Source organism: Ammospiza caudacuta, chromosome 11 (genome assembly GCF_027887145.1).
Source record: "Ammospiza caudacuta isolate bAmmCau1 chromosome 11, bAmmCau1.pri, whole genome shotgun sequence".
Taxonomy (NCBI): Eukaryota; Metazoa; Chordata; class Aves; order Passeriformes; family Passerellidae; genus Ammospiza; species Ammospiza caudacuta.
Genome location: NC_080603.1, coordinates 8,094,613 through 8,114,395, shown reverse-complemented (window position 1 = coordinate 8,114,395; position 19,783 = coordinate 8,094,613). Strand labels below are relative to the sequence as shown.

Sequence of the window (19,783 nt, the reverse complement as noted above, 5' to 3'; positions counted from 1 at the left end):
TGCCTGTTTGTGAACATCAAATGTGTGGTTCCATGAACAGCGTCTGCACTTTGGTATCCTTGACCCTGTTTGGTGGAAGAAGTTGTTTTCTTTAGTCACTAAACTCTTTGGGATGCTTCCTTATCCTGTCATTGTAAGAAGTGATGTACTTTACTGGATCAGCTTGACCTGTGAAATGAAAGCTACTGCAGTGTATCCTCCTTGATCAGAAAAGTGGGATCTGAGAAAAAAGAACCCTTCTGCCAGGCACCAAAATAAACCAGGACTGTCTGTGCTGACAGACAATACTTGCTTTAGCCTTCAAGGTCCTTAGGCAAACAAAAGATCTGCCTTGCATCTGTGCTGCTCAGTCTGTGCTGATGCCCAGGGAGTGGGAGCCTGCTGGGCTCCACGGCTTGTGAGCGTTCCTGCAGGGAGGAGCTGCTGCCACCAGTTTTTGAGGGCAAAGACACTGAGCTGTTTAGGGGAGGACTTAAAAATCTACTTTTATGTTGCATATGGAGCCTCTTGTCACCAAGTACAAAAAGACTCTGGAGCTTTGCTGTGCTCCCAGCTTACCCTGGAGTAAGCCCTGTCAGCTTACATGTGGTGTTTATGCTTGCAGCTCCAGTCTGCAGCAGCCTGCATCCTCACAGAGAGTGCTGATCCTGGAATCTGGCTGCAGGTACTTAACCTGCTCAAATGGAAACTCAGCCCTGGATGCTGGGGTCAAAGGAGTAATGTAGGGTGGGCAGCCCTGTGAGTAATTCCTGCCATCCAGTCACTAAGGAGGGAATGTAGGAATAACCCACCTCTTTTGCATGGAAAATACAGCAGCTTTAGGAAGAGAATTCATATTGTTTGGTCAATGAAACAGAGTGCAAAAACATAACAGGTTTATTTTCAATACAAGCTCAAACATAATACCTCTTGGGTCATGCTAACGCTCCCAGGCATCTGAATCAGTTATGAAAATGTTGCTCCATCTCAGGATGTGCAGTTGTGGTGGGATTCAGTAGAAGCCCCTCTGTGCCTTGTGCATGGAGGCGTTTTCCAAGAGTACAGCACCAAATGATTTGTTACATGATAATAATGTCACTCAGCCTGCTGTCCCATGTGACCCCATCAGTTTATAGCTGCAGTATTGCATAGACAGGTTGGAGGAAGGAGTGATTTCTGAGAACTTTATTCTCATTTTTACTGTAATTTTCCTTATGGAAACACCTATTTGCTTTAGATATAATTACAGCAGAAAAAGTCTCTAAAATACTCTAATATAAAAAGGTAAAAATGATTTTGTTTATTGTACTTAAGAGTCAGTGTAAAAAGTATTTTTCCAGTATTATTGAAATCTGTAAGACAGTGAAGTGCCCAAGGAAACTTCATGTTGTATCTTCTTCCTAACTCTTCTCTGTCCTTGGATGTATTTTGCAACTTGACTACAGTTATAATGAAAGTTGGTTTAAATATCCTGAAGTTCCTCATGTCCAATGTTGCTGCTCAAAACCAGGGTACACATTCTTCATCCTGCCCCACAACTAGGTGAATTCTTGGAGTAGCCCTCGTAAGACTTTTCTTATGGTCCGTAACTTGGAAACCAGCAATCCCTGCTGGCACAGAATGCCCTGCAGACAGCCAGTTGTTTTCTTCTAAATATTTGTCTGGACAGTGTTACTGAAATGTAGGTGATGGTTTTATTTCATGTCTTCCGCTGCTGCTCCTTTTTTTAACAGGATTTTCTGCTTCTTTGACCATCTTTGAGCCTGCAGTCTGGCAAAAGCCTGCAAGTGTTGTCCTGCATTTGTTGAAAGAACAGATTTAGTTGAGAGAATGAGCAATCTCCTAAAGCTGTGCTGGTTTGGGGCATGTTGGGGAGGTTGGTTCATGCAGGCGAGTGAAAGAACAAGGAGTGGGTGTTACTGGGTCTCAACTTCGTACTTGAGGACTTGCGAGTAGAAGCTGTGGTTGGCGTTCTCGTGCACCATCACAAAGACCTCTCTGCACCCCGAGGTGTTGCAGGTTCCCTCCCAGCAGCCCTTGTTCTGGCTGAGGGGGTAGGTGTTCTCAGCCTGGACCAGCACCTTGGCGATGCCGTGCATTTTGAGTTTGAACTGCACGTTGCGGTTGGCCGGCAGCAGCCCCGAGAGCGGCTCCAGGATCTCGTAGTCTTGCAGCCACTTGCTGTAGCTCTGGGGGAAGGCTGGCCACTTCACCTCCGTGTTCAGGCACCTGATGAGGTAGTTGAAGATGTAATCATAATTACCAGGGTCCGACTTCTTCTTGGAGTAGATTTTTAGCACGAAGTTGCCTGCGTGCGGGAGATGGACCTTGAGCTCGATCTGGTTCCTGCGGTGGATCTGCAGCACGTGCCGCCTGCCCATGTCCTCGCTGAGGCTGCTGCTGCCGTCGGCGTGCAGCGAGGTCAGCACACTGATGTCCTTGCTCAGGGTGAAGGTGAGGGAGCAGCGCCCGTCGTTGGTGTGCAGGATGGGCTGGCTGTGGGACGGCCGCAGGAAGCCCTGGCGCTCGGAGAACCAGCTGGGCCCCACGGGCTGGTGCAGCTCCTTGGGGAAGCGCATGGCCTTGTCCACGGACTCGCACTCCACCACGTACTCCAGCACGCACTTGTAGACGTCATCCGCAGCCTCAGCCTTGGAGGGCTTGGCAAAGATCTCCAGCTTGTGGCTCCCTGTCTTCTGTGGGTAGATATCCAGCTCCATTCCGTGTTTTTTCAAAGTCATCAAACCGTGTTCATCTGTTCCCTTCAGCTTAAACATAAATAACGTGCCAGAACGGCAGTCCACGGACACAGAGGCTTTTCCATTTACTAGGGAATACAAAAGAAAAGAGGCTGCATAGGAGTGCCAGTACAGTTTTTAACCCTAATGTACCCCCTGGTCTGAGAAGGTTAACCTGGCCCAGTAAGTTTCTGTAGAAGTAAAACCAAGAGCTGTAACTGGCAGGTCACAGCTTGTCATCTGTCTGCACAGACCAGTGTCCCTCAGAAAGAATGAGAGTGGCCTTTGTTTGAGAGATGTGCATTTATCCTGTTCTGATACACTCTGACATGGAGCTGTGGTCTGCTAGAATATGAAAGCCTGTGTGAAATATAAATGAAAGTACCATCAGGCCAGATTGGATGGGGTTTGGGGCAACCTGGTCTAGTAGAAGGTGTCCCTGTCCATGGTGGGGGATTGGGATGAAATGAGCTTTAAGGTTCCTTCCAACTCAAACCATTATGGAATTCTGTGATCATGAAGGGCTGAATTAGAGGTGATTAGATCTGATTACCAGCCCAGTAGCTGCTCCCAGGAGCTTCAAATTGCAGGAACTCTCCAGTATGTAGATATGAGATTAATCTACCTCCCTGTGAGCCTGTTCCCAAACAGCTTGAAGTCTTCATTACATCCTAAAATGTTGATGTCCATAAGTTTTAACTCTGTTTTTAGCATTCACAAATTAGCCATCCAGTTAAACTCCTGTGGCTCTTGAAAAATCCAAGGGAGGGAGGTTTAAATGTGCACCTTGTTCAGTTGTGGCACCTGAGGGATTTTATGTTAAAAGAGCTGCTGGACTGGCTCGGTATTGCCTGTAGAGGTGCACAGTGGTGTGTGTTGGGTGTGGGAAGATGCACATGAGGGCAGATGCTCCATGGCCTCTCCGTTACCTGTTCGGATGATCGGGGTGTCCGGGCGCGCGGCCAGCAGCCCCAGCGTGTAGAAGTTGCTGTTGTGCAGCATGTTGTTCTCAAACTCCTTCAGCGTCAGAGTGGGCTTAAGGAGCTGCCAGTTACTGTTATCTGGGAAGTGATTGTTAATGAACAGGGCTGGGTGAGTCAGAAAGTAAAACTCATTGTACCTGGGAGAAAGGAGAAATTAGGGAAAATGAGTAATTACAAACAGGGAATTCTTCCCCCGCGCAGTGGTGGTGGTTTCAGCCGGAGGATGTTGGAGTGGTTTGAGCTGCTGATAAACTGAGATCCATGGGTTTGAAATTCCTCAGGCAGAGAAGAAACCTGAGCTTTGGTCTTCTATTTCCAGGGCAAATGCTGGGTTTTAGGATAAACCCTGGGTATTTGCACTATTACCTTGCACCCACAGGCTCCTGGAAAAAGAGGGAGTCACTGGGTGTTGAGTGCAATCAATTCACAAAAGCTGTGACTCGAGTGCCACAGACTATTGAAGATGTGACAAGCAAACCCAGCTGGCTTCTAGCAGTTTGTGACTTGCTGCCCTCTCTATTCTCCATGCCTTGTACAGATGGCCTGGGTACCTTGCTCATGGCTTTGTGTAGGCACACAGTTTGTGGTAATTGGGAGTGGGGCTGTGGCCAAGCATTTTCCCTAATGGGCTACATCTGTGAGCAGCAGGTGAGCAGCACTGACAGCAATGAGCCATGGAGTGCCCAGGGGCACTGACCAACCACCAAAGGGAACAGAGGGCACACAGGTGCAGGGCAGCAACAGGAGGGGATAAAGGGTTGGGCTCAAGAACAAGAGGAGCAGACTCTTGCAGCCTTCTGAAGCGCCATGATGGTACTGTTCATGGGCAGATGCCTGAAGCCTTCTGGTGAGGTAAGGCGTTACTCTGTATGGGGGAATGCTTAAAGCTTTCTGAAATTATGTGGTTACATTCTGTATTGTGGCCCTTTTGACTGTGGCAGGTACTGTGACATCTGCTGTGACAGCTTTGGGTCTTCCTGTGGCCCCAAATGGGCCTTCCTTCTGCCTTTGTGGAGGGTTTGTGTACTCAGATAGAGGAGGGCCTTTACCTGTAGGTGAACTTGGTGAAGGAATCATCCACAGAGCCGCTCCCCCAGGTGCTGTCCAGTAAATGCCACCTTCCCTCAAGGTAGACAGCATTCCAGGCATGGTCAGAGTCCCCTGTGAAGGTCTGCCCTGTCTTGTACCCGTGTCCCTTGGCATGTCCTGAGAGCTTCTTGCACTGAATCCCTGCAAGACTGGAAGGAGATGACAAGCTGCAGCAGGAGAGTTCTGTGTTAAGCCTGTCAGTTACTTATGGGGAAGGAGAAAAGGTGATGATGCCTGAGGTGTTGGGTGGGGCTGTTTGTTTTTGTAGTCTTTGCACAGAGATGCAGAGAGCATCCTGTGGAGGAAGGGCCTTTTCTCTCCCAGTTTTGCATATTCCCTGTCTTTTTGCCTGATGCACCATCCATTCAGCACTGTTAGAGGATGACAAGATAAAGTGTGCTTAATTGCTCTCTATCTTGTTACTCAGTGGAATCCCTTTGCTGCTGTCCACAATTAGCCCATGTAATTATAAATTAAAAGCACAGGCTGTTCTCTCCCCCTGACAGTGGGCCTGGTGTTTGACACCAGCTCAGGAATCTCAGACCTCACGGGATTGTGGATGCTGATTTAGTTTCCTGACAGAATGAGCTTGTGCCTGCCCAGGGTAGAAATGATTAAAGAGTCTCTTTCTAAAAGCATGATGAATACCTGCGTGGATGTGTAAATAAGATTTAAATAAGCATTGTGTTAATAAGCTCTCTGCTGATGGATTCTAACACTGGCATCTTATTAATTAATCTAAAATTGCTTCACTTGGAGCGTTGTCTTTTGTGTAGGACAGCATTGACATTTTTCTTCTTCATAGAGAAGTGTGTTAAATGGAACGACTACCTTAAGTAATAAAGTGTGCAGGCTTCCAGAGTGAGATTGTCTGCATAACGTGGGTTTAGCTCAGGAGAAAAGTGGTATTTATGGGGAAGACAATTAGCATGGCTGTTAAGAAGTTGAGGCCTGATAACAGATACTGGCTGGTGACTGGCAGTGCAGTGGAGCTTGAAGGGAGGGCTGCTTTTCCTAGGGAGAGGATGCTGGTTTCCAGGGGAGGTGGGCACCTCAGCAAAGGAGAGGATGGGGCAGTGATGGCAGGCACTGCCTCTTCCATGAGTATCCAGAACAAACAGGCCAGGCTGGAAGGAATGCCATGGAGAAACCTAGTGCTGCAGGTGCTTTGGAAAGCCCTTGCCAGCCTGCAGGCACCTCTGAGTGAAGTTCTGACATGGAGCCGGGCAGTAAATCTGGAACAACTCCACTGACAAGACTGGTGAGAGCTTGGATTTGCATGATGTAACTGAGACCAGGAGCTGGCCTTGGGAGCTTTAGTGAAGATTTGATCCTAGGAGTTTCAAGGAGCTAAGTACCAAATTCCCACTAATTTCATGGGGATTGGATCTAATCCTTCCAGACTTCTCTAGACATTCTTGTTAGCTGGGATATTCAGAGGGAACATTAAGGGACAAGTTCTGCTCTCAGGGTGCTCTCAATTACAGTGAAGGTTGGCAAAGCAGCAAGAAGAGTTCGTGCTTGGATGTGCTCGAAGCTCTCAAAATAAAGACCAGAGCATTTAAACTGGTCTCTCTAGTAATGGGCAGACAAAAATCCAAGCTAAAACATCCTCTAAAGGAGCAATTCTGTATTGGTGAAAAGGGTGCTCATGTCTCTCATGTCAGTGACTTCACAGAGATAAATTAAGCAGGCAGAGGGAAGATTGGGAAGGTCTCCAGGACTGGTTGAAGTGGCAGTGTGAGGCTGAAGATGACCTAGATACAAAATGGACTGGAAGAACTGAATTAAGGAACAGTTGGCAACATTTGCTTGGTGTAGCAAAGAGATTAAACACAGAATTGCTTTTCTGCCTCAAAAACCGTAGGAAATAGTCTGGCTCTTACTACAGGTGTCACTGGAATTCAATAACATCTTTTTCCTTTTGATTTTAGGTTGACTTTGATAATTTCATCTAAAAAAGGAGCAAATCTGGCTTCTCCAGAAGGGAACAGAATGGTTTATGCTTGTGGTAGGTAGGTGTACGCCTCTGTGCCTGAAAAGAGGGAAAGCTACTGCCTAAAGCAGGAAGTGGGAGAAGGAAGAGGATGTGAAATCTGGGATATTTACAGACTGGTTGGGAAGAAGGAGCAGCTAGCTAACTGATCAGATCCCCTGTAGGCAGTGAGGCCAGCTTTGCTCCCAGAGCTGCTGAAATCTCTCCTGGGAAAATATTTGTTGTGCCTTCATCACTAACCCTGGTGAGCGAGTGTCTCCCTAATTCCAGGCTGTGAGGTTTGCCCTAAATTGGATTCATGAATTTGCAGTGCCTCACTTAGCCAGACTCCTCAAGTCTGCCTGTCAGCTGAGAAGCCAGTTCTTGATAAGTGCTGCTGAAACACTGGTCAGGAGCCTGTGTTTGCATTCCTTGCTATCACACCTGATGTTTGGGAAGTGATGCCTTATGGCCAGCTTCCCACTCTCCGTGCCCACCTTGCCTCTGTGACAGGAGTCTCAGCTAATGGGAGGAAGTGTGGCTGCCAAAGCTGTGCTCAGAGGTGACAGTGTTGTGTCTGCAACAGGAATTGTTCCCTCTGGCACTGGGACAAGTAGGACTCAATCAATGTCAGCCGTTGCCTTCAGCAGGACTTTTGGGGTGACTGGCAAATTGGTTTGTTTGTTCAAGTTCCCTTACAGGAGCTAGGAAAAAAAGGCAGGTTAAAACACCTTTTTCCCCCCAAAACCTGGCTCTGAAAAGCTTTTCTGTAAGATGAGTGCTCTTTGCCTCCTGCCTTTCTGCTTAGACTCAGTGTAAGAGCAGCAGAGCACAGGGAGAAGGGGTGAGGGGATCTCTGTGCAAGAAAGGGGTGCTGTCTTTAAGTACAGTTTTTCACGACAGGAGCTAAACATTTTGCTAATATTTGACAATATAATAGTCCTGATGACTGGAGGTTTCCTGAATCACATAGTGACTAATCAGCCTGGAACTGAGGAATCGAGAGTAAATCAACAGAGCCTTTAAATAGTCAGAGATATCCTTGGAAAGATTAATGCTTTTAATGAACCAAGCATATGCTTTTTAATGAACAGATGCAAATTCCCCCCTTCCAACTGCTAATAACTGTTCCATAGGTTGTAGCTATAAATGCATACTCCACCATCCTATTTCTTTACTCTTTAGAAAACAAGATCCAATGTCATAGAATGGTTTGGGTTGGAATGGACCAAATATATATTGTGCGATATGTTGTTGGCTGGAAGAATTCACCACTTCAGCATCTGGCACAGTATGCTGTTTTTTGTTTTTTTTTTTTAATGTCTCCTTTTCCCTGTAGATTTTGCCTGTTCCATGGTAAAAACTTTCTCAAATCCCTTTGGATAATGTGGAAAACCAATTGTTACTTACATGTGCTGTTAATAACTAGTCTGGATTTTTCCAAGAGAATGGCAGCCCCTTCCTGGGAGGGCTACCTTGCAAGTCCTCCCTCTAAGGATTACTTTAGGAAGTCCCTTCCAATTTCCTCTCCCTGAGTTGTCAAGTCCAGTTTTCTCCTTTAGGGCAACTCTTCTGCCTAAGGCTGATCCCCAAACCTCCAAGCACCTTCACTGCTTTCCTTGCTGTGGATTTTGGGGGTTCTCCTTTCCTTAGGGATTGGGGCTGCATCCCTGTCTCCCTGCCAAGGAAGGGGCTGCGTCTTAAAATGGCTTTGTGACTGCAAAGCCCTGCTCTGTGGGAAGTTTAGGTGACTCAGCCCCAGTGAAGTCCAGGAGATTTTGTTGGGGGAAGAAAGGAATTTAGTCATTAAATGCCAGTGGTAGGTACAAAATGGGAATTGCAGTGTTGGCCTCCATAGTGCTGCACCTTGAGATTGGGCACAGAACAGAGTGGAAAGTGCGAGGCAGTGTCCCTGGGGTGCTCCTGGAGGGGACAGGGCATTCCAGAGGGTTTAGGCAATGATCCTCCTGAGACTCTGCCTGCCTCTTGCAAGGGACCATGTTGGAGACAGCACTCCTTGTTCAAGTCTTGCAATGCTTTTAACCTTCACATCCAGATACCCCAAGGAAAATCCTACTTCTTCTAATCAAATTATCTCCATGTTTTCATCTGCCATTATGTTAATGCAATGCGAAGCTCAGCAGATGGCACCAAGTAAATTATGCTGGGGAGGGGGGTGGAGGGAGTGGAGGAGAGAGCAAAATTGACCTTTCTAGGACTTGATGTTTTTCCACAGCATGGTTGGAAAGCTAAAGTTCCACGTCCTGCTTAAAGTCATATCAGCCAATGCAAAGGGAGATGGGATAGGCATGGAGATGACAGGGAATGTTAACTCTGCCTGGCATTGAATGTTTCTGAACTTCATTTACCTGCACATATGTTCAAAGAGCTCAGCATAGCCCTCACAAATGCTCTTGCCCATCTGAAGCACGTCTCTGGGCTTGCTGGACAGCTGGCTTTTGTTGTGGTAGCCCACGACGTCGTATTCTGGGGGAAGGAACACAGACAAGAGTTCATCCAACAGCCTGAGGCAAGGGGCTGATGGGCAGCAGGAGCAATGCTCAGGTTGCTTTTCATCTCTGTGAGCAGAGGGGAACAGGCAGTGGCTGTGCTGGGGAGGGTGGCCTGGACACTGCTGGGCAGATGGCCAGCTCTGTCCCTCATCAGCCTTTGCTCTAAGCTTGGGCTGGGAGTCAGCACTTGAATCCAAGTGGGACACAATGGGTGTCCTCAAGTGGAGGATCTACAGTCTGAAGAGTTCCCAGTATAAACCGGAGCATGCTGCATTTGGAGGAGACAGATTTGTGTTACCTCAAAAGAAACTGCTGAGATTTTGCACTCTTTACAAGCAATTTATATTAAAAATACTTGAAAAGCAGCTTGTTGACAAACATTTGGTTTGCTGCGAGTGAGTCACAGAATTATAGAATGGTTTGTGTTGGAAGGGGCACTAAAACCAATCTCATTCCAATCTCCTCCCAGGGGCAGGGACAACTTCCATTAGACCAGGTTGTTCCAAGCCCTGTCCAGTCTGGTCATATCAATACCTGGAAGCTCAGGAAATCTTGATTTGCTGGAATGAGTACTCAACAGCAGGACTCCTTCAGACAGAGCTTGCAGAGCTGGTCTGGGGAGGTTAATTCAATACCAACAACCTTGGCCCTGTCCATAACCTCTTCCTTAAAATACAGATGTATTTTTCTGACAAAGCTCTCAGGAATGCTGCATCAGCTGGTTCCCCCTGCCCTGAGTGCTGGGGCAGAGGAAGAAAAGCAGCAGCAGGCTGTGTGTGTGCTTTGATTAAATGCTGCCATGCTTGTCACTCATCCCAGGGGCTCTGCCAATGTCCCCTCAGTGCTGCTCCAGGCACTGGGAAAGGCTGGCAGCTCCACCCTGCCTGCTCCACCCTGCCTGCTCACTGACCACCAGCAAAGCTCCAGCGCACTTGGAGGGGTGTTGGCTCCATTGGGCTTTCTATTTGTGCTGCAAATGACAGCTGAAATAATTGTTCTCTTTAGTTTTCTCCATGGGCTGCTATGCACATGCTGATGCTGCATGTGCATAGCAGCCCATCACAGGCAGGAATTGAGCAGAGTGAGAAGAAATGCCCAGAGAGCAGTGTTTTCACTTAAAATCCATCCAAGGAAGGAGTTTGTCATCAGTGCAATTTCAGGATAGATACATTGCATTTTTGCTAGCAGATTTAAATTTCCAAGTCTGTTCTTTTCTGTGTGTGTAAATAGGGGTCAGTCTCACAGGAAAGAATGAGAACCAGGGCCAAGGTGGTGTAAAAGATCTTGTGAGGAGATCCCAGCATAGCTGTCAGGGCCAGAGACATCCCCTGAATGTTGAGGAGTATGGGCTGGCTCCAACCAGGCCTGGCCCAGGTAGTGTGGGCAGAAACGGGTTAACAGTGGAAAGAGAATAACCAGTGCTGGGGGAGCCAAAGCCTGGCTTCAGCACTCTCCATATTTCAGGGCAAGACTAAAGCAGTTTGGGACTGATCTAACCATGCTAACCCTGCAGCTGCTGATCTCAGTGGGTATGAGATGAGGCCAGTGCTGCCCAAACTGCTCCTTTCCCCTTCATCACTTGGCCTTCACTGCAGCAGTGCCCCATCAGGATGTGTAGGAGGTGAGGGAAAGGACAGCTCTGCCTCTCTGCCCCCAAGACTTAATGGGAAATAAACATTTTTGCTTATGTTATGCAAAATGCCATCATGTTGCATATCCAGTTTTCCCCCATCAAAGCACTGGGGTGGCAAGAAGCCCCTTTTGATGTGCCAGATGGGAGAGGCTACAAGTGCTCCCTCCTCCTCCTCCCATCTCCTGGTTATTGTGTAACTCCAACTTTGGAGTGAGTAGGAAAGGGCAGGGGAGCCTGAGAGGGTGCAGCTCTCTGGAGGGTTGAAAAGGTGCAGGAACTGCAATCATACAGGTGCCAGTGTGGGACGTGGAGCTGGGCAAGGCAGCTGGATAGTTCCTGGTGGTACCTGTGTGACACTGGGACCCTCCCAGAGCAAAGGCACCAGCATCAGACTGTGCTGGAGGGGCTGTATGGGGCTGTGGGGACTTGGCACAGGGATGGAGATCAAACTTTGAATGGTCTGAGTGGGAAGGGACCTTAAAGATCATCTCATTCCAAACTGCCTGCCATGGGCAGGGACACCTTCCACTAGAACAGGTTCCTTCTGAAATCTGGATCATCACCTGCTCGCTGTTCACCCCCTCAAAACTGAGCTCTGGTGGTGTGGGGTGGCTCTGAAGGTGACAAACAGGCCCCTGGTGTTGGGCAGCCTGGCTTTTGGATGGCTCTTGGATGGTAGGGACTTGTCTGGTCACACCTCAGATGGAGTTACAGGTTAATCATGGGCACACAAACCTGGTGGAGCCTGGCAGTGTGAGGAAAGAGACTGGAAACAGAGGTGCTGAGAGACCCTCTGGATGCATTTCTGGATAAAAACCTCCAGAAAACCTTCATTCCACTCCCCACATGGAAATAACCCACAAGTACTGAGTAAAATGCTATGGCAGTGGGACAGGGGTGACAGTGACGGTCTTATCCTCAGTTGGGGACCTCAGCCTACCTATGTGATGGCAAATCCACATCCATATGGCTCGAACCTTCTCCAGGTCAGTCCTGGCTTGCTTCAGCAGGGCTTTGACCAGTTCCTCCACACTGTTTGTGACGTTCACCTGTGTGTGGGGAGCAAGCATTGCAAGGTCAGGGTGGAAATCTACTCTGTGGTGCATCTCCTGTCCTCCCCATCTCTTGTTCTTCTGAAGCCAGTGAGGCTGCTCTGCCTTCAGCTTCCTTAAAAATACAGCTACAGTGCTGTAGGTCCAGGTATTTTGGGTTATAGGTCCCAGAGTGGGATTTCTTTGCTAACGTTCAAAGGGAAAAGGTTTTTCACTTGTTTGGGAGATTCTAATGCCATTGCCCCACAGCTCAGCCTAAGCTGGTGCTGGTGCTGGGAGCCAGGTTTGTGGAATGTTGCTGCAGGGGAGCTGGGAGGAGGACAGAGGCAAAAGCAAGACTTACTTTTAATGCGTAGGCATCCAGCTTCTCTAATTGCTGCAGATCTACTGGCATGGATTTCAAAGAGGATTTGTCCCATGGATATGCTGGGAAGAAACGAGTTGTCATTGTTTTGGGAAGGGAGGGAGTGTTTTTCCTGGCAGTATGGTGGAACAAGGGGACAGAGCTCCTGCCTTGGCCCATGGACACGTCCATCGGCAGGCTCTTAGGGAGCAGAGGACACGAGGGCACCCGCAGGAGGGCCCTGCCAGCTGCATGGAAAGCAGGAGCCATCCTGTCTAGACTGCTAGGATTTGAGCATGAGCTGCCCCTGCAAATTTGGCACTGCTTAACAGCATGGAAAATCCTGGGATATTGCATGGAGGGGCAGGAGAACAATGCACAAGTATCAGGGAAAATCTGTACTGTGCAAGCCTTAGAAAATATGACTTCTTAAAAAAACCCCAGCAATAAAGAAGGCTTTCTCTAGGAGTTTTGTGTGGTCAAGGACCACAATTCTGCAGGAATTCAGGCACATGAGGAATGTAACACTGGGGGCAGTTGGATTGAAACCACTGTGCCTACCCTCTGCATCTTGGCAGGTTCTGAGCTCCTGGTTCTACTCAGTGTGAACAAAGGGTTAATAACTTGCCCTAATTAACCAGATAACTGATTTTAACAGTCTTGGAATGAGCTGACACTGCTGTCTCCCATCAGTGGGCCATGGGGAATGGATGGACAGATCCCTGTGCTGGGCAAGCTCCTGTCTGCCAAAATCAGCATGTAGGCACCTATTTCTTAACAGGCTGGTTTGTTTATCTGTATTTTCCTTGAAAAGAGGTGTAACAGTGACCTAAAGAGAGAGAAAGCAGATTTACACACAAAGGTGCCCACTCTCCACAGCTCTGAAAATTACTTCTTGTCTTTTTGGTTAGGGGATGGTCTTTTTATAAAAATGTGGTTATCAGGTTTTGTCTTTGCCAGGCTCTGTCTGCAGAGGCTCTGTGCAGGAGGGGGATCCACATCTGACATTCCTGTGCCTGTTTGCCTTCCCTTGGGCAGGGCTTGGGCATGTGTGGTGTTCCCAAAGCCCCTTCCCTGTGCCACCCCAAAGATCAGGGGCTTGGGAAGCTGAGCCCTGCACAAGTGGGGTTCCCAAAGCCCCTTCCCTGTGCCAGCCCCAAGATCAGGGGCTTGGGAAGCTGAGCCCTGCTGGTGCTGATGGGTGGTTACCATGGAGGTCCTTTGCTCCTGGTGGCCGTGGGGCCTCAGTCTTCTGGAAACCTGCAAAGCAGAGAAGGAGAGGAGGGAGGAGGTTGTTGCCCACAGAAAAGAAAGAAATTATTGTGGGGGAGCAGGATTGGGTGGTAAGAACTGGAACTGAGGCTCTTCTTAGCCCGTTCCCCTCTGTTTGGACATGGATGTGATCACCCCATGGAGTGTGCTCCTGCAGAGCCCACATTCCCCAGCAGCCAGGCATCTCCTGTTCTAGCCCCAGGGTTGGGGACATCAAACCCCAGCCCACCATGGCCAAACCTCTCCAGGTGTGGAAGAAGGGAGTGCTGGGCTCCAGAGCTGTTGGATAACCCCAGTGGGAGCTCTGCAGCAGCTGGGGCATTGCTGAGGGACCCTGGAGTGTCACCACCTGCCTTATCCCAGAGCCAGAGGAGGAGGAGACACCCATTGCCCAAGAGCAGAAGGATTTTGGTCCTCAAGCCCCACTCATGGGCAGAGTCCAGCAGCGGGTGCCCTTTAGCAGCCTCCCCATGGCAGGGGTGAGCCTGTGTCCTCCTGGGAGCAGCTTCCCAGAGGAGGAAGAGCTTGGAGACACTTGATAGGGCAGAGCTGGATAGAGCAGAGCCTCACCTTTGTTGTCGTGTCCTCTCAGCCTCTGGGAACCTGCAACAAGCCAGGCAGGGTTAGTGGGATCCCCTCAGCCCTGCCCAGGCTGCAGCATCCCCTGGAGCTCCCTGGCTCCAGGGAAGGGAGGAAGGGCTGAGCCTCTGCCAGGGTTCAAATCTGGGCTGTACCTTTTCCCAGGGAGAGTCTCTTGATGAGCTGGGGGGTGGTGTCCTCATGGTGAATCTCTACTGTCACTTGGGTTCCTGCAAGAAACAGTGATAAACCCTCTAAAAAGGGATAACTAACCAGGATATGTATTGTATTTGCTGAGAATGCCCTGACAAAGGCAGGAATGATGCATCTGATTCCATGTTCTCAGAAGGCTAATTTATTATTTTATAATACCATGTTATATTAAAAAATACTATACTAACTATACTAAAGAATACAGAAAGGATACTTACACAATGCTAATAAGATGATAATGAAAACTCGTGACCCTTTCCAGAGTCCCAACACATATTGGCCCTGATTGGCCAATGAGTGAAAACAACTCACACCAGAATCCAATGAAACAATCTCCAAACACATTCCACATGAGCAAAAACAGAGGAGAAGCAAATGAGATGAGAATTGTTTTCCTTTTCTCTGAGGTTTCTCAGCTTCCCAGGAGAAAAATCCTGGGAGAAGGGATTTTTTCAGAGAATGGGAATGCCACAGGTATGGAGGGGAGGGCAGGAGTGCCTGCCGAGGCAGATCTTAACTTTAGACAAAGCATTAGCTCTGGTGATAGCCAGGGTTTATCACCATAATAAAGAGCTCTTGATGGAGCTACAGCAAGCAGAGAATCAATGCCTTGCATTGATTTTTCTTGGAATTAAACAGAGAAAGGCTTGAAGTGATGAAAATGGTTGGACTTGTGATACTAAAATGTCTGGCAAAGGCCATTGCCTGTAAGAGGCAGCATCCTGGAGGAGGCAGCTGTGGTCCAGGCATGCCCTGATGCTCCAGAAAAACCTCCCCTGGAAACCTGGGCTCCGGTCTTTAAAGTTTCAGAGAGGCAAATACCAGAAAAAGAGTGAGGGAATCTCTTACAAAAACCACCTGAACTTTTTGACAGAGGCTGCATTTTTTGGCAGGTATTTCAGAAGGCTTTGCAGCTCTTGAGGTTCCCTGGAGGAGCTCCATGTGCTCCTGGGCTTCTCTTTTGGATCAGGCAGGAGTTACTCAGGAGACTGAAGGTCAAGATGTTAAAGCACCTCGGGGCTGCCATCCAGCCATGCCTGCCACACCTGATGACATTTGGGCTTTTCTCTTAAAGGCAGCTCTTGGAACTGGCTAATTAGGTGGGAATCTGCATTTTCATCAAAGAATAAGTTTGTCTGCCGGCTTTACCTTTAGAAAAGTGAAGTTTCTCCTGTGATTATGCAGACAGATTTGATGTCCTTTAAGGCCCAAAACCAGAAAGCAAGAAAAACTGTATCAGCTGTAAAAACCTCAATCTTAGACTTTGACTCCAGTTCTAGGGTGGCTGCAGATATCAGGGTGTCACAACAGAGCTGGCTGGTCTATTCTGTCAGTTAATTCAAAGATAAAATGAAGTTGTTTCTCAAAGAGAAGGCTTTATGCAAATGCTTTAATTTCCTTAAATTTTTCATATTTTCAGGTTCTTTTTATTGCTCAAAATTATTTTTATTTTGCTTTTTTGTGGGTTTTTGTCCCCAGCTTTCACTTACTAAGTTTCCCCCCATAAATTAAAAATCTTTATTTTCAAGAAACAAACTTACTGGTGATAAATGCCTTCTGCTGATGAGTTTCAAAGGCATTTAACAAACAAAAAATGTAATTCCACAGGAATTTTTCAATGTGCTATATCATTGCTTTAGAAACTGGTGGTATGAAATGGTTGCTGGTGCTGTTATGATCTTTTATGTAATTATTCCTGATTGAGATATCCTTCATAAAGAATCATAGAATGGTTTGGGTTGGAAGGGACCTTAAAGATCCTCTTGCTCCAACTCCCTGCCACTAGAGCAGTTTGCTCCAAGCTCAGAGAAGCACTTGCTGCTCTCCTAGTGGTTTGTGGCCAGCAAGTGCTTTGAGGGGCAGCTGTCCCAGAGTGGGATATTTTCTCTCTTTTGGGACATTCTGAGGTTATTTTATTGCAGAAGAAGCTTGTTGGGAGCTCAGTGGAGCCCTGCTCTGCCTCTTGTCTCCTCACTTACCTTTGTCAGGGCCTGCAGTGATGGGTGGTGTCTGCTCACAGGGATCTGTGGGGCCATGCCGGCCTGGGGGCACAAAGGGGAACAGCTCAGTGCCTTGGAGAGAGACAAACAGCCAGCAAGGATGGGGTTAAATCTGCCCTGCTCAGCAGTTAGGTAGGAACACTCAGGAAGCTCAATAGCTCCTGGTGCTGGTGCCTGACCCTCAGCAGAGGGAGGGATGCTCCAGCCCAGCTCAGGGCAGCAGGCTGGACCAGGGCAGTTTGGAGAGGTGGGTGGGACACAAGGACAGTGCTGGGGGCTTGGAGGAAAAGTGGGGACTTGGTGTGGCTGTCAGCAGCTCATCCTCACCTCTCCCTGCTGGGAGAGCCTGGCTGTGTTGGAGCTGCAGTGCTGGGGCAGAGCGAGGTGTGGGCAGCCCTTGGTGTGCCCAGGGCTCACACAGGGGGAGGCAGCAAAGGCTGTGCCCCGGGAGGGAACAATGCCAGGGGACACAGAGCCCTCACTCCAGGATCTCTCACCCTTTTTCAAAGTGCCCTGGGATCCCCATCCCACCAGGAGCCAGGGGGCAGCCTGGATCTCACAGCTTGTCCGAGGCCATTTGTGCCATGTGGCCATGACAAGGATCAGTCCCCAGAGCAAGGGGAGAGGGGCCACAGCCTCTTTGACTCAGTGGGGCTGGGCATTATATAAGCTTGCAAATATTGTGGCAGCAGCAGAGGTGTCAGAGGCCTCATAGGGACACTGACATAGCTGGTGAAAGGGCAATTCATTAACCCTTGGGGTGCCAGAGGAGCCAAAGCTCTGCCTGCTCCTCTGGAACCTGAATTCTCCCTCCCAGGGGCTGAAACTGTGCTGAAGGTAGACCTGCAAGGGAAGGATTACCATGTGCATGCTAAATACCCCTGCCAGTAATTCAGGGTGGGAAATGATCAATACCAGCCTCTTACTCCCCCGTAGAGGAAGCTGACTCTGCAGCTCTGATTGCAGAACCTCTTGAGCATGACAGAGGGAGAGAAAGCAGGATATTTATCTGCTTCCTGGAGTGGAGGCTTTTGTTATCTGCTTTGTAAAAAAGCCCCAAAGTAGTGCCTTGCCATGAAATATTGTTTGCTCCCAGACGGTGTGCAGCCTCCAGCCACCACTGTGAGGGACTTGGATCAGGGCTCCTGCCAGGCATCCTGCTGGGAGCAGCCATGGCTTTTGCTTGACCTGTGGAGGCAAAGTTCCTCCTTGGTGTAACTGAAATCCTCTGTCTGGTACCATGAGAATTACCTGTGTCTTGCTCTACCTTTGCCCTTGCCTTTCTCTGCTAAGCCATGGCAGGCTTAGACTGCCAGAAAAACAAGAGGGATGATCTGAGTCTCTTCCCTGGGAGCTGCTCCATAGTTCTGGGGTCACCTCCTCAGATGTTTCTCCTCATCTATTTTAGGGCAGAACCCTGGGAATTGGCAGTGGAACATTGAGAACTAGAATCCACATCATTCCTGGTCAGCAATCCCACCTGCCTTGTGCTCGGTCTCTGAGGGGAGAGATGAAGAAAGGACTGGTGGAGAGAAGGTTGAAAAGGTTCTTTGCATCCCCCAGACCCTCCTTTAAGCTGTGTGAGTACTGGGAAGTCTCTGGAAGCTCTAGCTGCAACCTGAGCAATTGGGGGCACTGAATTTCCCCTGCCATCAGCTGGCTGTGAACTGTAAGAGCTCTGTGCACTTGTAATCTGACTGAGCTCTGTGGCAGGAGAACCCCTGCAGAGGGATGGAGGTGTGGGGGCTCGGCAGTGCCTCCCCTGCATCCTGTCCATGGGGCACGGGGAGCAGGCAGGGAGGGGATGCTTGCCAGGCCTCCTTGTGCCTCCCCTGAAAGCACTGAGAGGGATGGGCTGTGTGAAGCACATTTCTGCTGGAGAGGCACAGCTTGGAGCCTTGGGTTGTGTGCTGGGGCTGGTTTCTCACAGAGGGAGAGGGTGACCTACCGTTCAGGCCTGTGCCCTGAGGTGCCTGTGATCTGCTGTTTCCATTGCCATCACCCTTGGAACCTGTAAGATAGAAATGGGAGATTGGAAAGGGTCCTCCTGGACTGGAGTGTTGGTGCTGCCTGAAGGCCAAACACCCCAAACCCTTCCATGCAACCCCAGCTGGTGCCAGGTGTCATCAAGATCCACCTTCTGTCTCATCTGCAGCCTTGGTTTGCAGTTCTTGTCACTAAAGTATGAAATACCAGGGGGCAGAAAGTGCAATAGTCCAGGCCTAAGCTGCTTTGGTGGGATTTGCTCTGATTTGAGCAGATGCTGAATGCTGTGCTTGATGGAGCATGGACACAACTTTGTGATAGCTCTGCCTATGACTGTTAGGCTGGGACTGCTTGTCTGAAAATTCAGCTTCTCCCCCAGGTTTTAGAGCAGGAATATTTGTTCTCCTCCCTTCACTTCTGCAGGGAGGCTCCCATTGCAATTGCAGAGCACAGCTGCAGCTTTTTGGAAGACCCTCTGCAGGACAGGGAGTTGGGCCAGGGACACTGTCCCAAACTGGAGCTATAAATGGCTCAGGACAGTGAGCCTCGGAGACAAAGCCCGGGCACGCTGCAAGCAAAACACTTCTGCTCCTGTATTCCAGGGCAGTGAGTGCTGCAAACTGCCGAGCCCTCCCACTGCTTCCTTTGCACACAGAGAGCCCGTGGGGCATCTCGGCGCTGGGGCAGGACACAGCAAGGTGCAAAGGCAGCCCTGGGTTGGTGTCCCCGTGTGTCCCCACCCGGGGCTGCACGCCCTGCAGCCGGACAGGCTGCAGCTCCAGGCTCTGCTGTACCAGCAAAGACGAGCTGGGCTTCTGCAAAAAAGTTGGCGTTTTGGAGTTTGGCATCGTGCGTGCAAAGAGCAGAAGAAAGACCAAATCCTGCTCCAGAGCTGCTGCTTCTGCTCTCCGCGTGCAGCCCTGCCCTGCCCTGCCCTCCCTCGCCCGCCGCAGGCGCGATGTTACCTGCGCCTCGGCCGCCTTCCGTCTGCCCCTCTCGCTGCCCTTTCTCCTTGCTCGCCGCCTCCTCGGGGCGCACAATAAGCAGCAGATTGATGGTGACTGCACTGGCATCTGTCTTAAAGTCCATGGTACCCATCAGCGCATGGCCGGGGCGCCGGTGCCGCTGCGAGCGGAGCAGCCGCGAGTGCTGCCCAGCCCTGGCACGGCGAGCGCGCTCCCGCCCCGCGCGGCCCCGGCCCTGCCAGCTGCACCATCGGGCGCTGCCAAAGCCGACCCTAATGAAGAGGTTACAAGTCACCTTTGAAAGGAAATCGCAGGAGGGATCCGTTTCCTAAAGCAGAGGAAGGAGCTGCGTTTCGGGCGGGAGGGGGGTCTGGTTTCAGAGCGTGCCCCCGGCTCCCTCCCCTCTCTCTGCCCTTTTCAGCTTTAAGCACTTGTCTACACTCAAATCCCCCAGCACCACTGT

The 19,783-nt window shown here is 49.6% G+C and overlaps 1 protein-coding gene across 1 annotated transcript; it reads right to left on the bottom strand.

Annotated features, from left to right (window-relative positions):
* Positions 1-880: 880 nt before the first annotated feature.
* On the bottom strand, positions 881-19,462 carry KY (kyphoscoliosis peptidase). Its single transcript, XM_058812324.1, has 12 exons — positions 19,321-19,462; positions 18,318-18,380; positions 16,349-16,411; positions 14,312-14,386; positions 14,148-14,180; positions 13,515-13,565; positions 12,306-12,388; positions 11,851-11,959; positions 9,134-9,251; positions 4,750-4,938; positions 3,647-3,837; positions 881-2,806 (listed from the first exon to the last, which is right to left on the bottom strand). Exons 1-12 carry the CDS (start codon positions 19,451-19,453, stop codon positions 1,896-1,898), a joined length of 2,019 nt encoding a protein of 672 aa, XP_058668307.1. The 5' UTR covers positions 19,454-19,462; the 3' UTR covers positions 881-1,895.
* Positions 19,463-19,783: the final 321 nt, after the last annotated feature.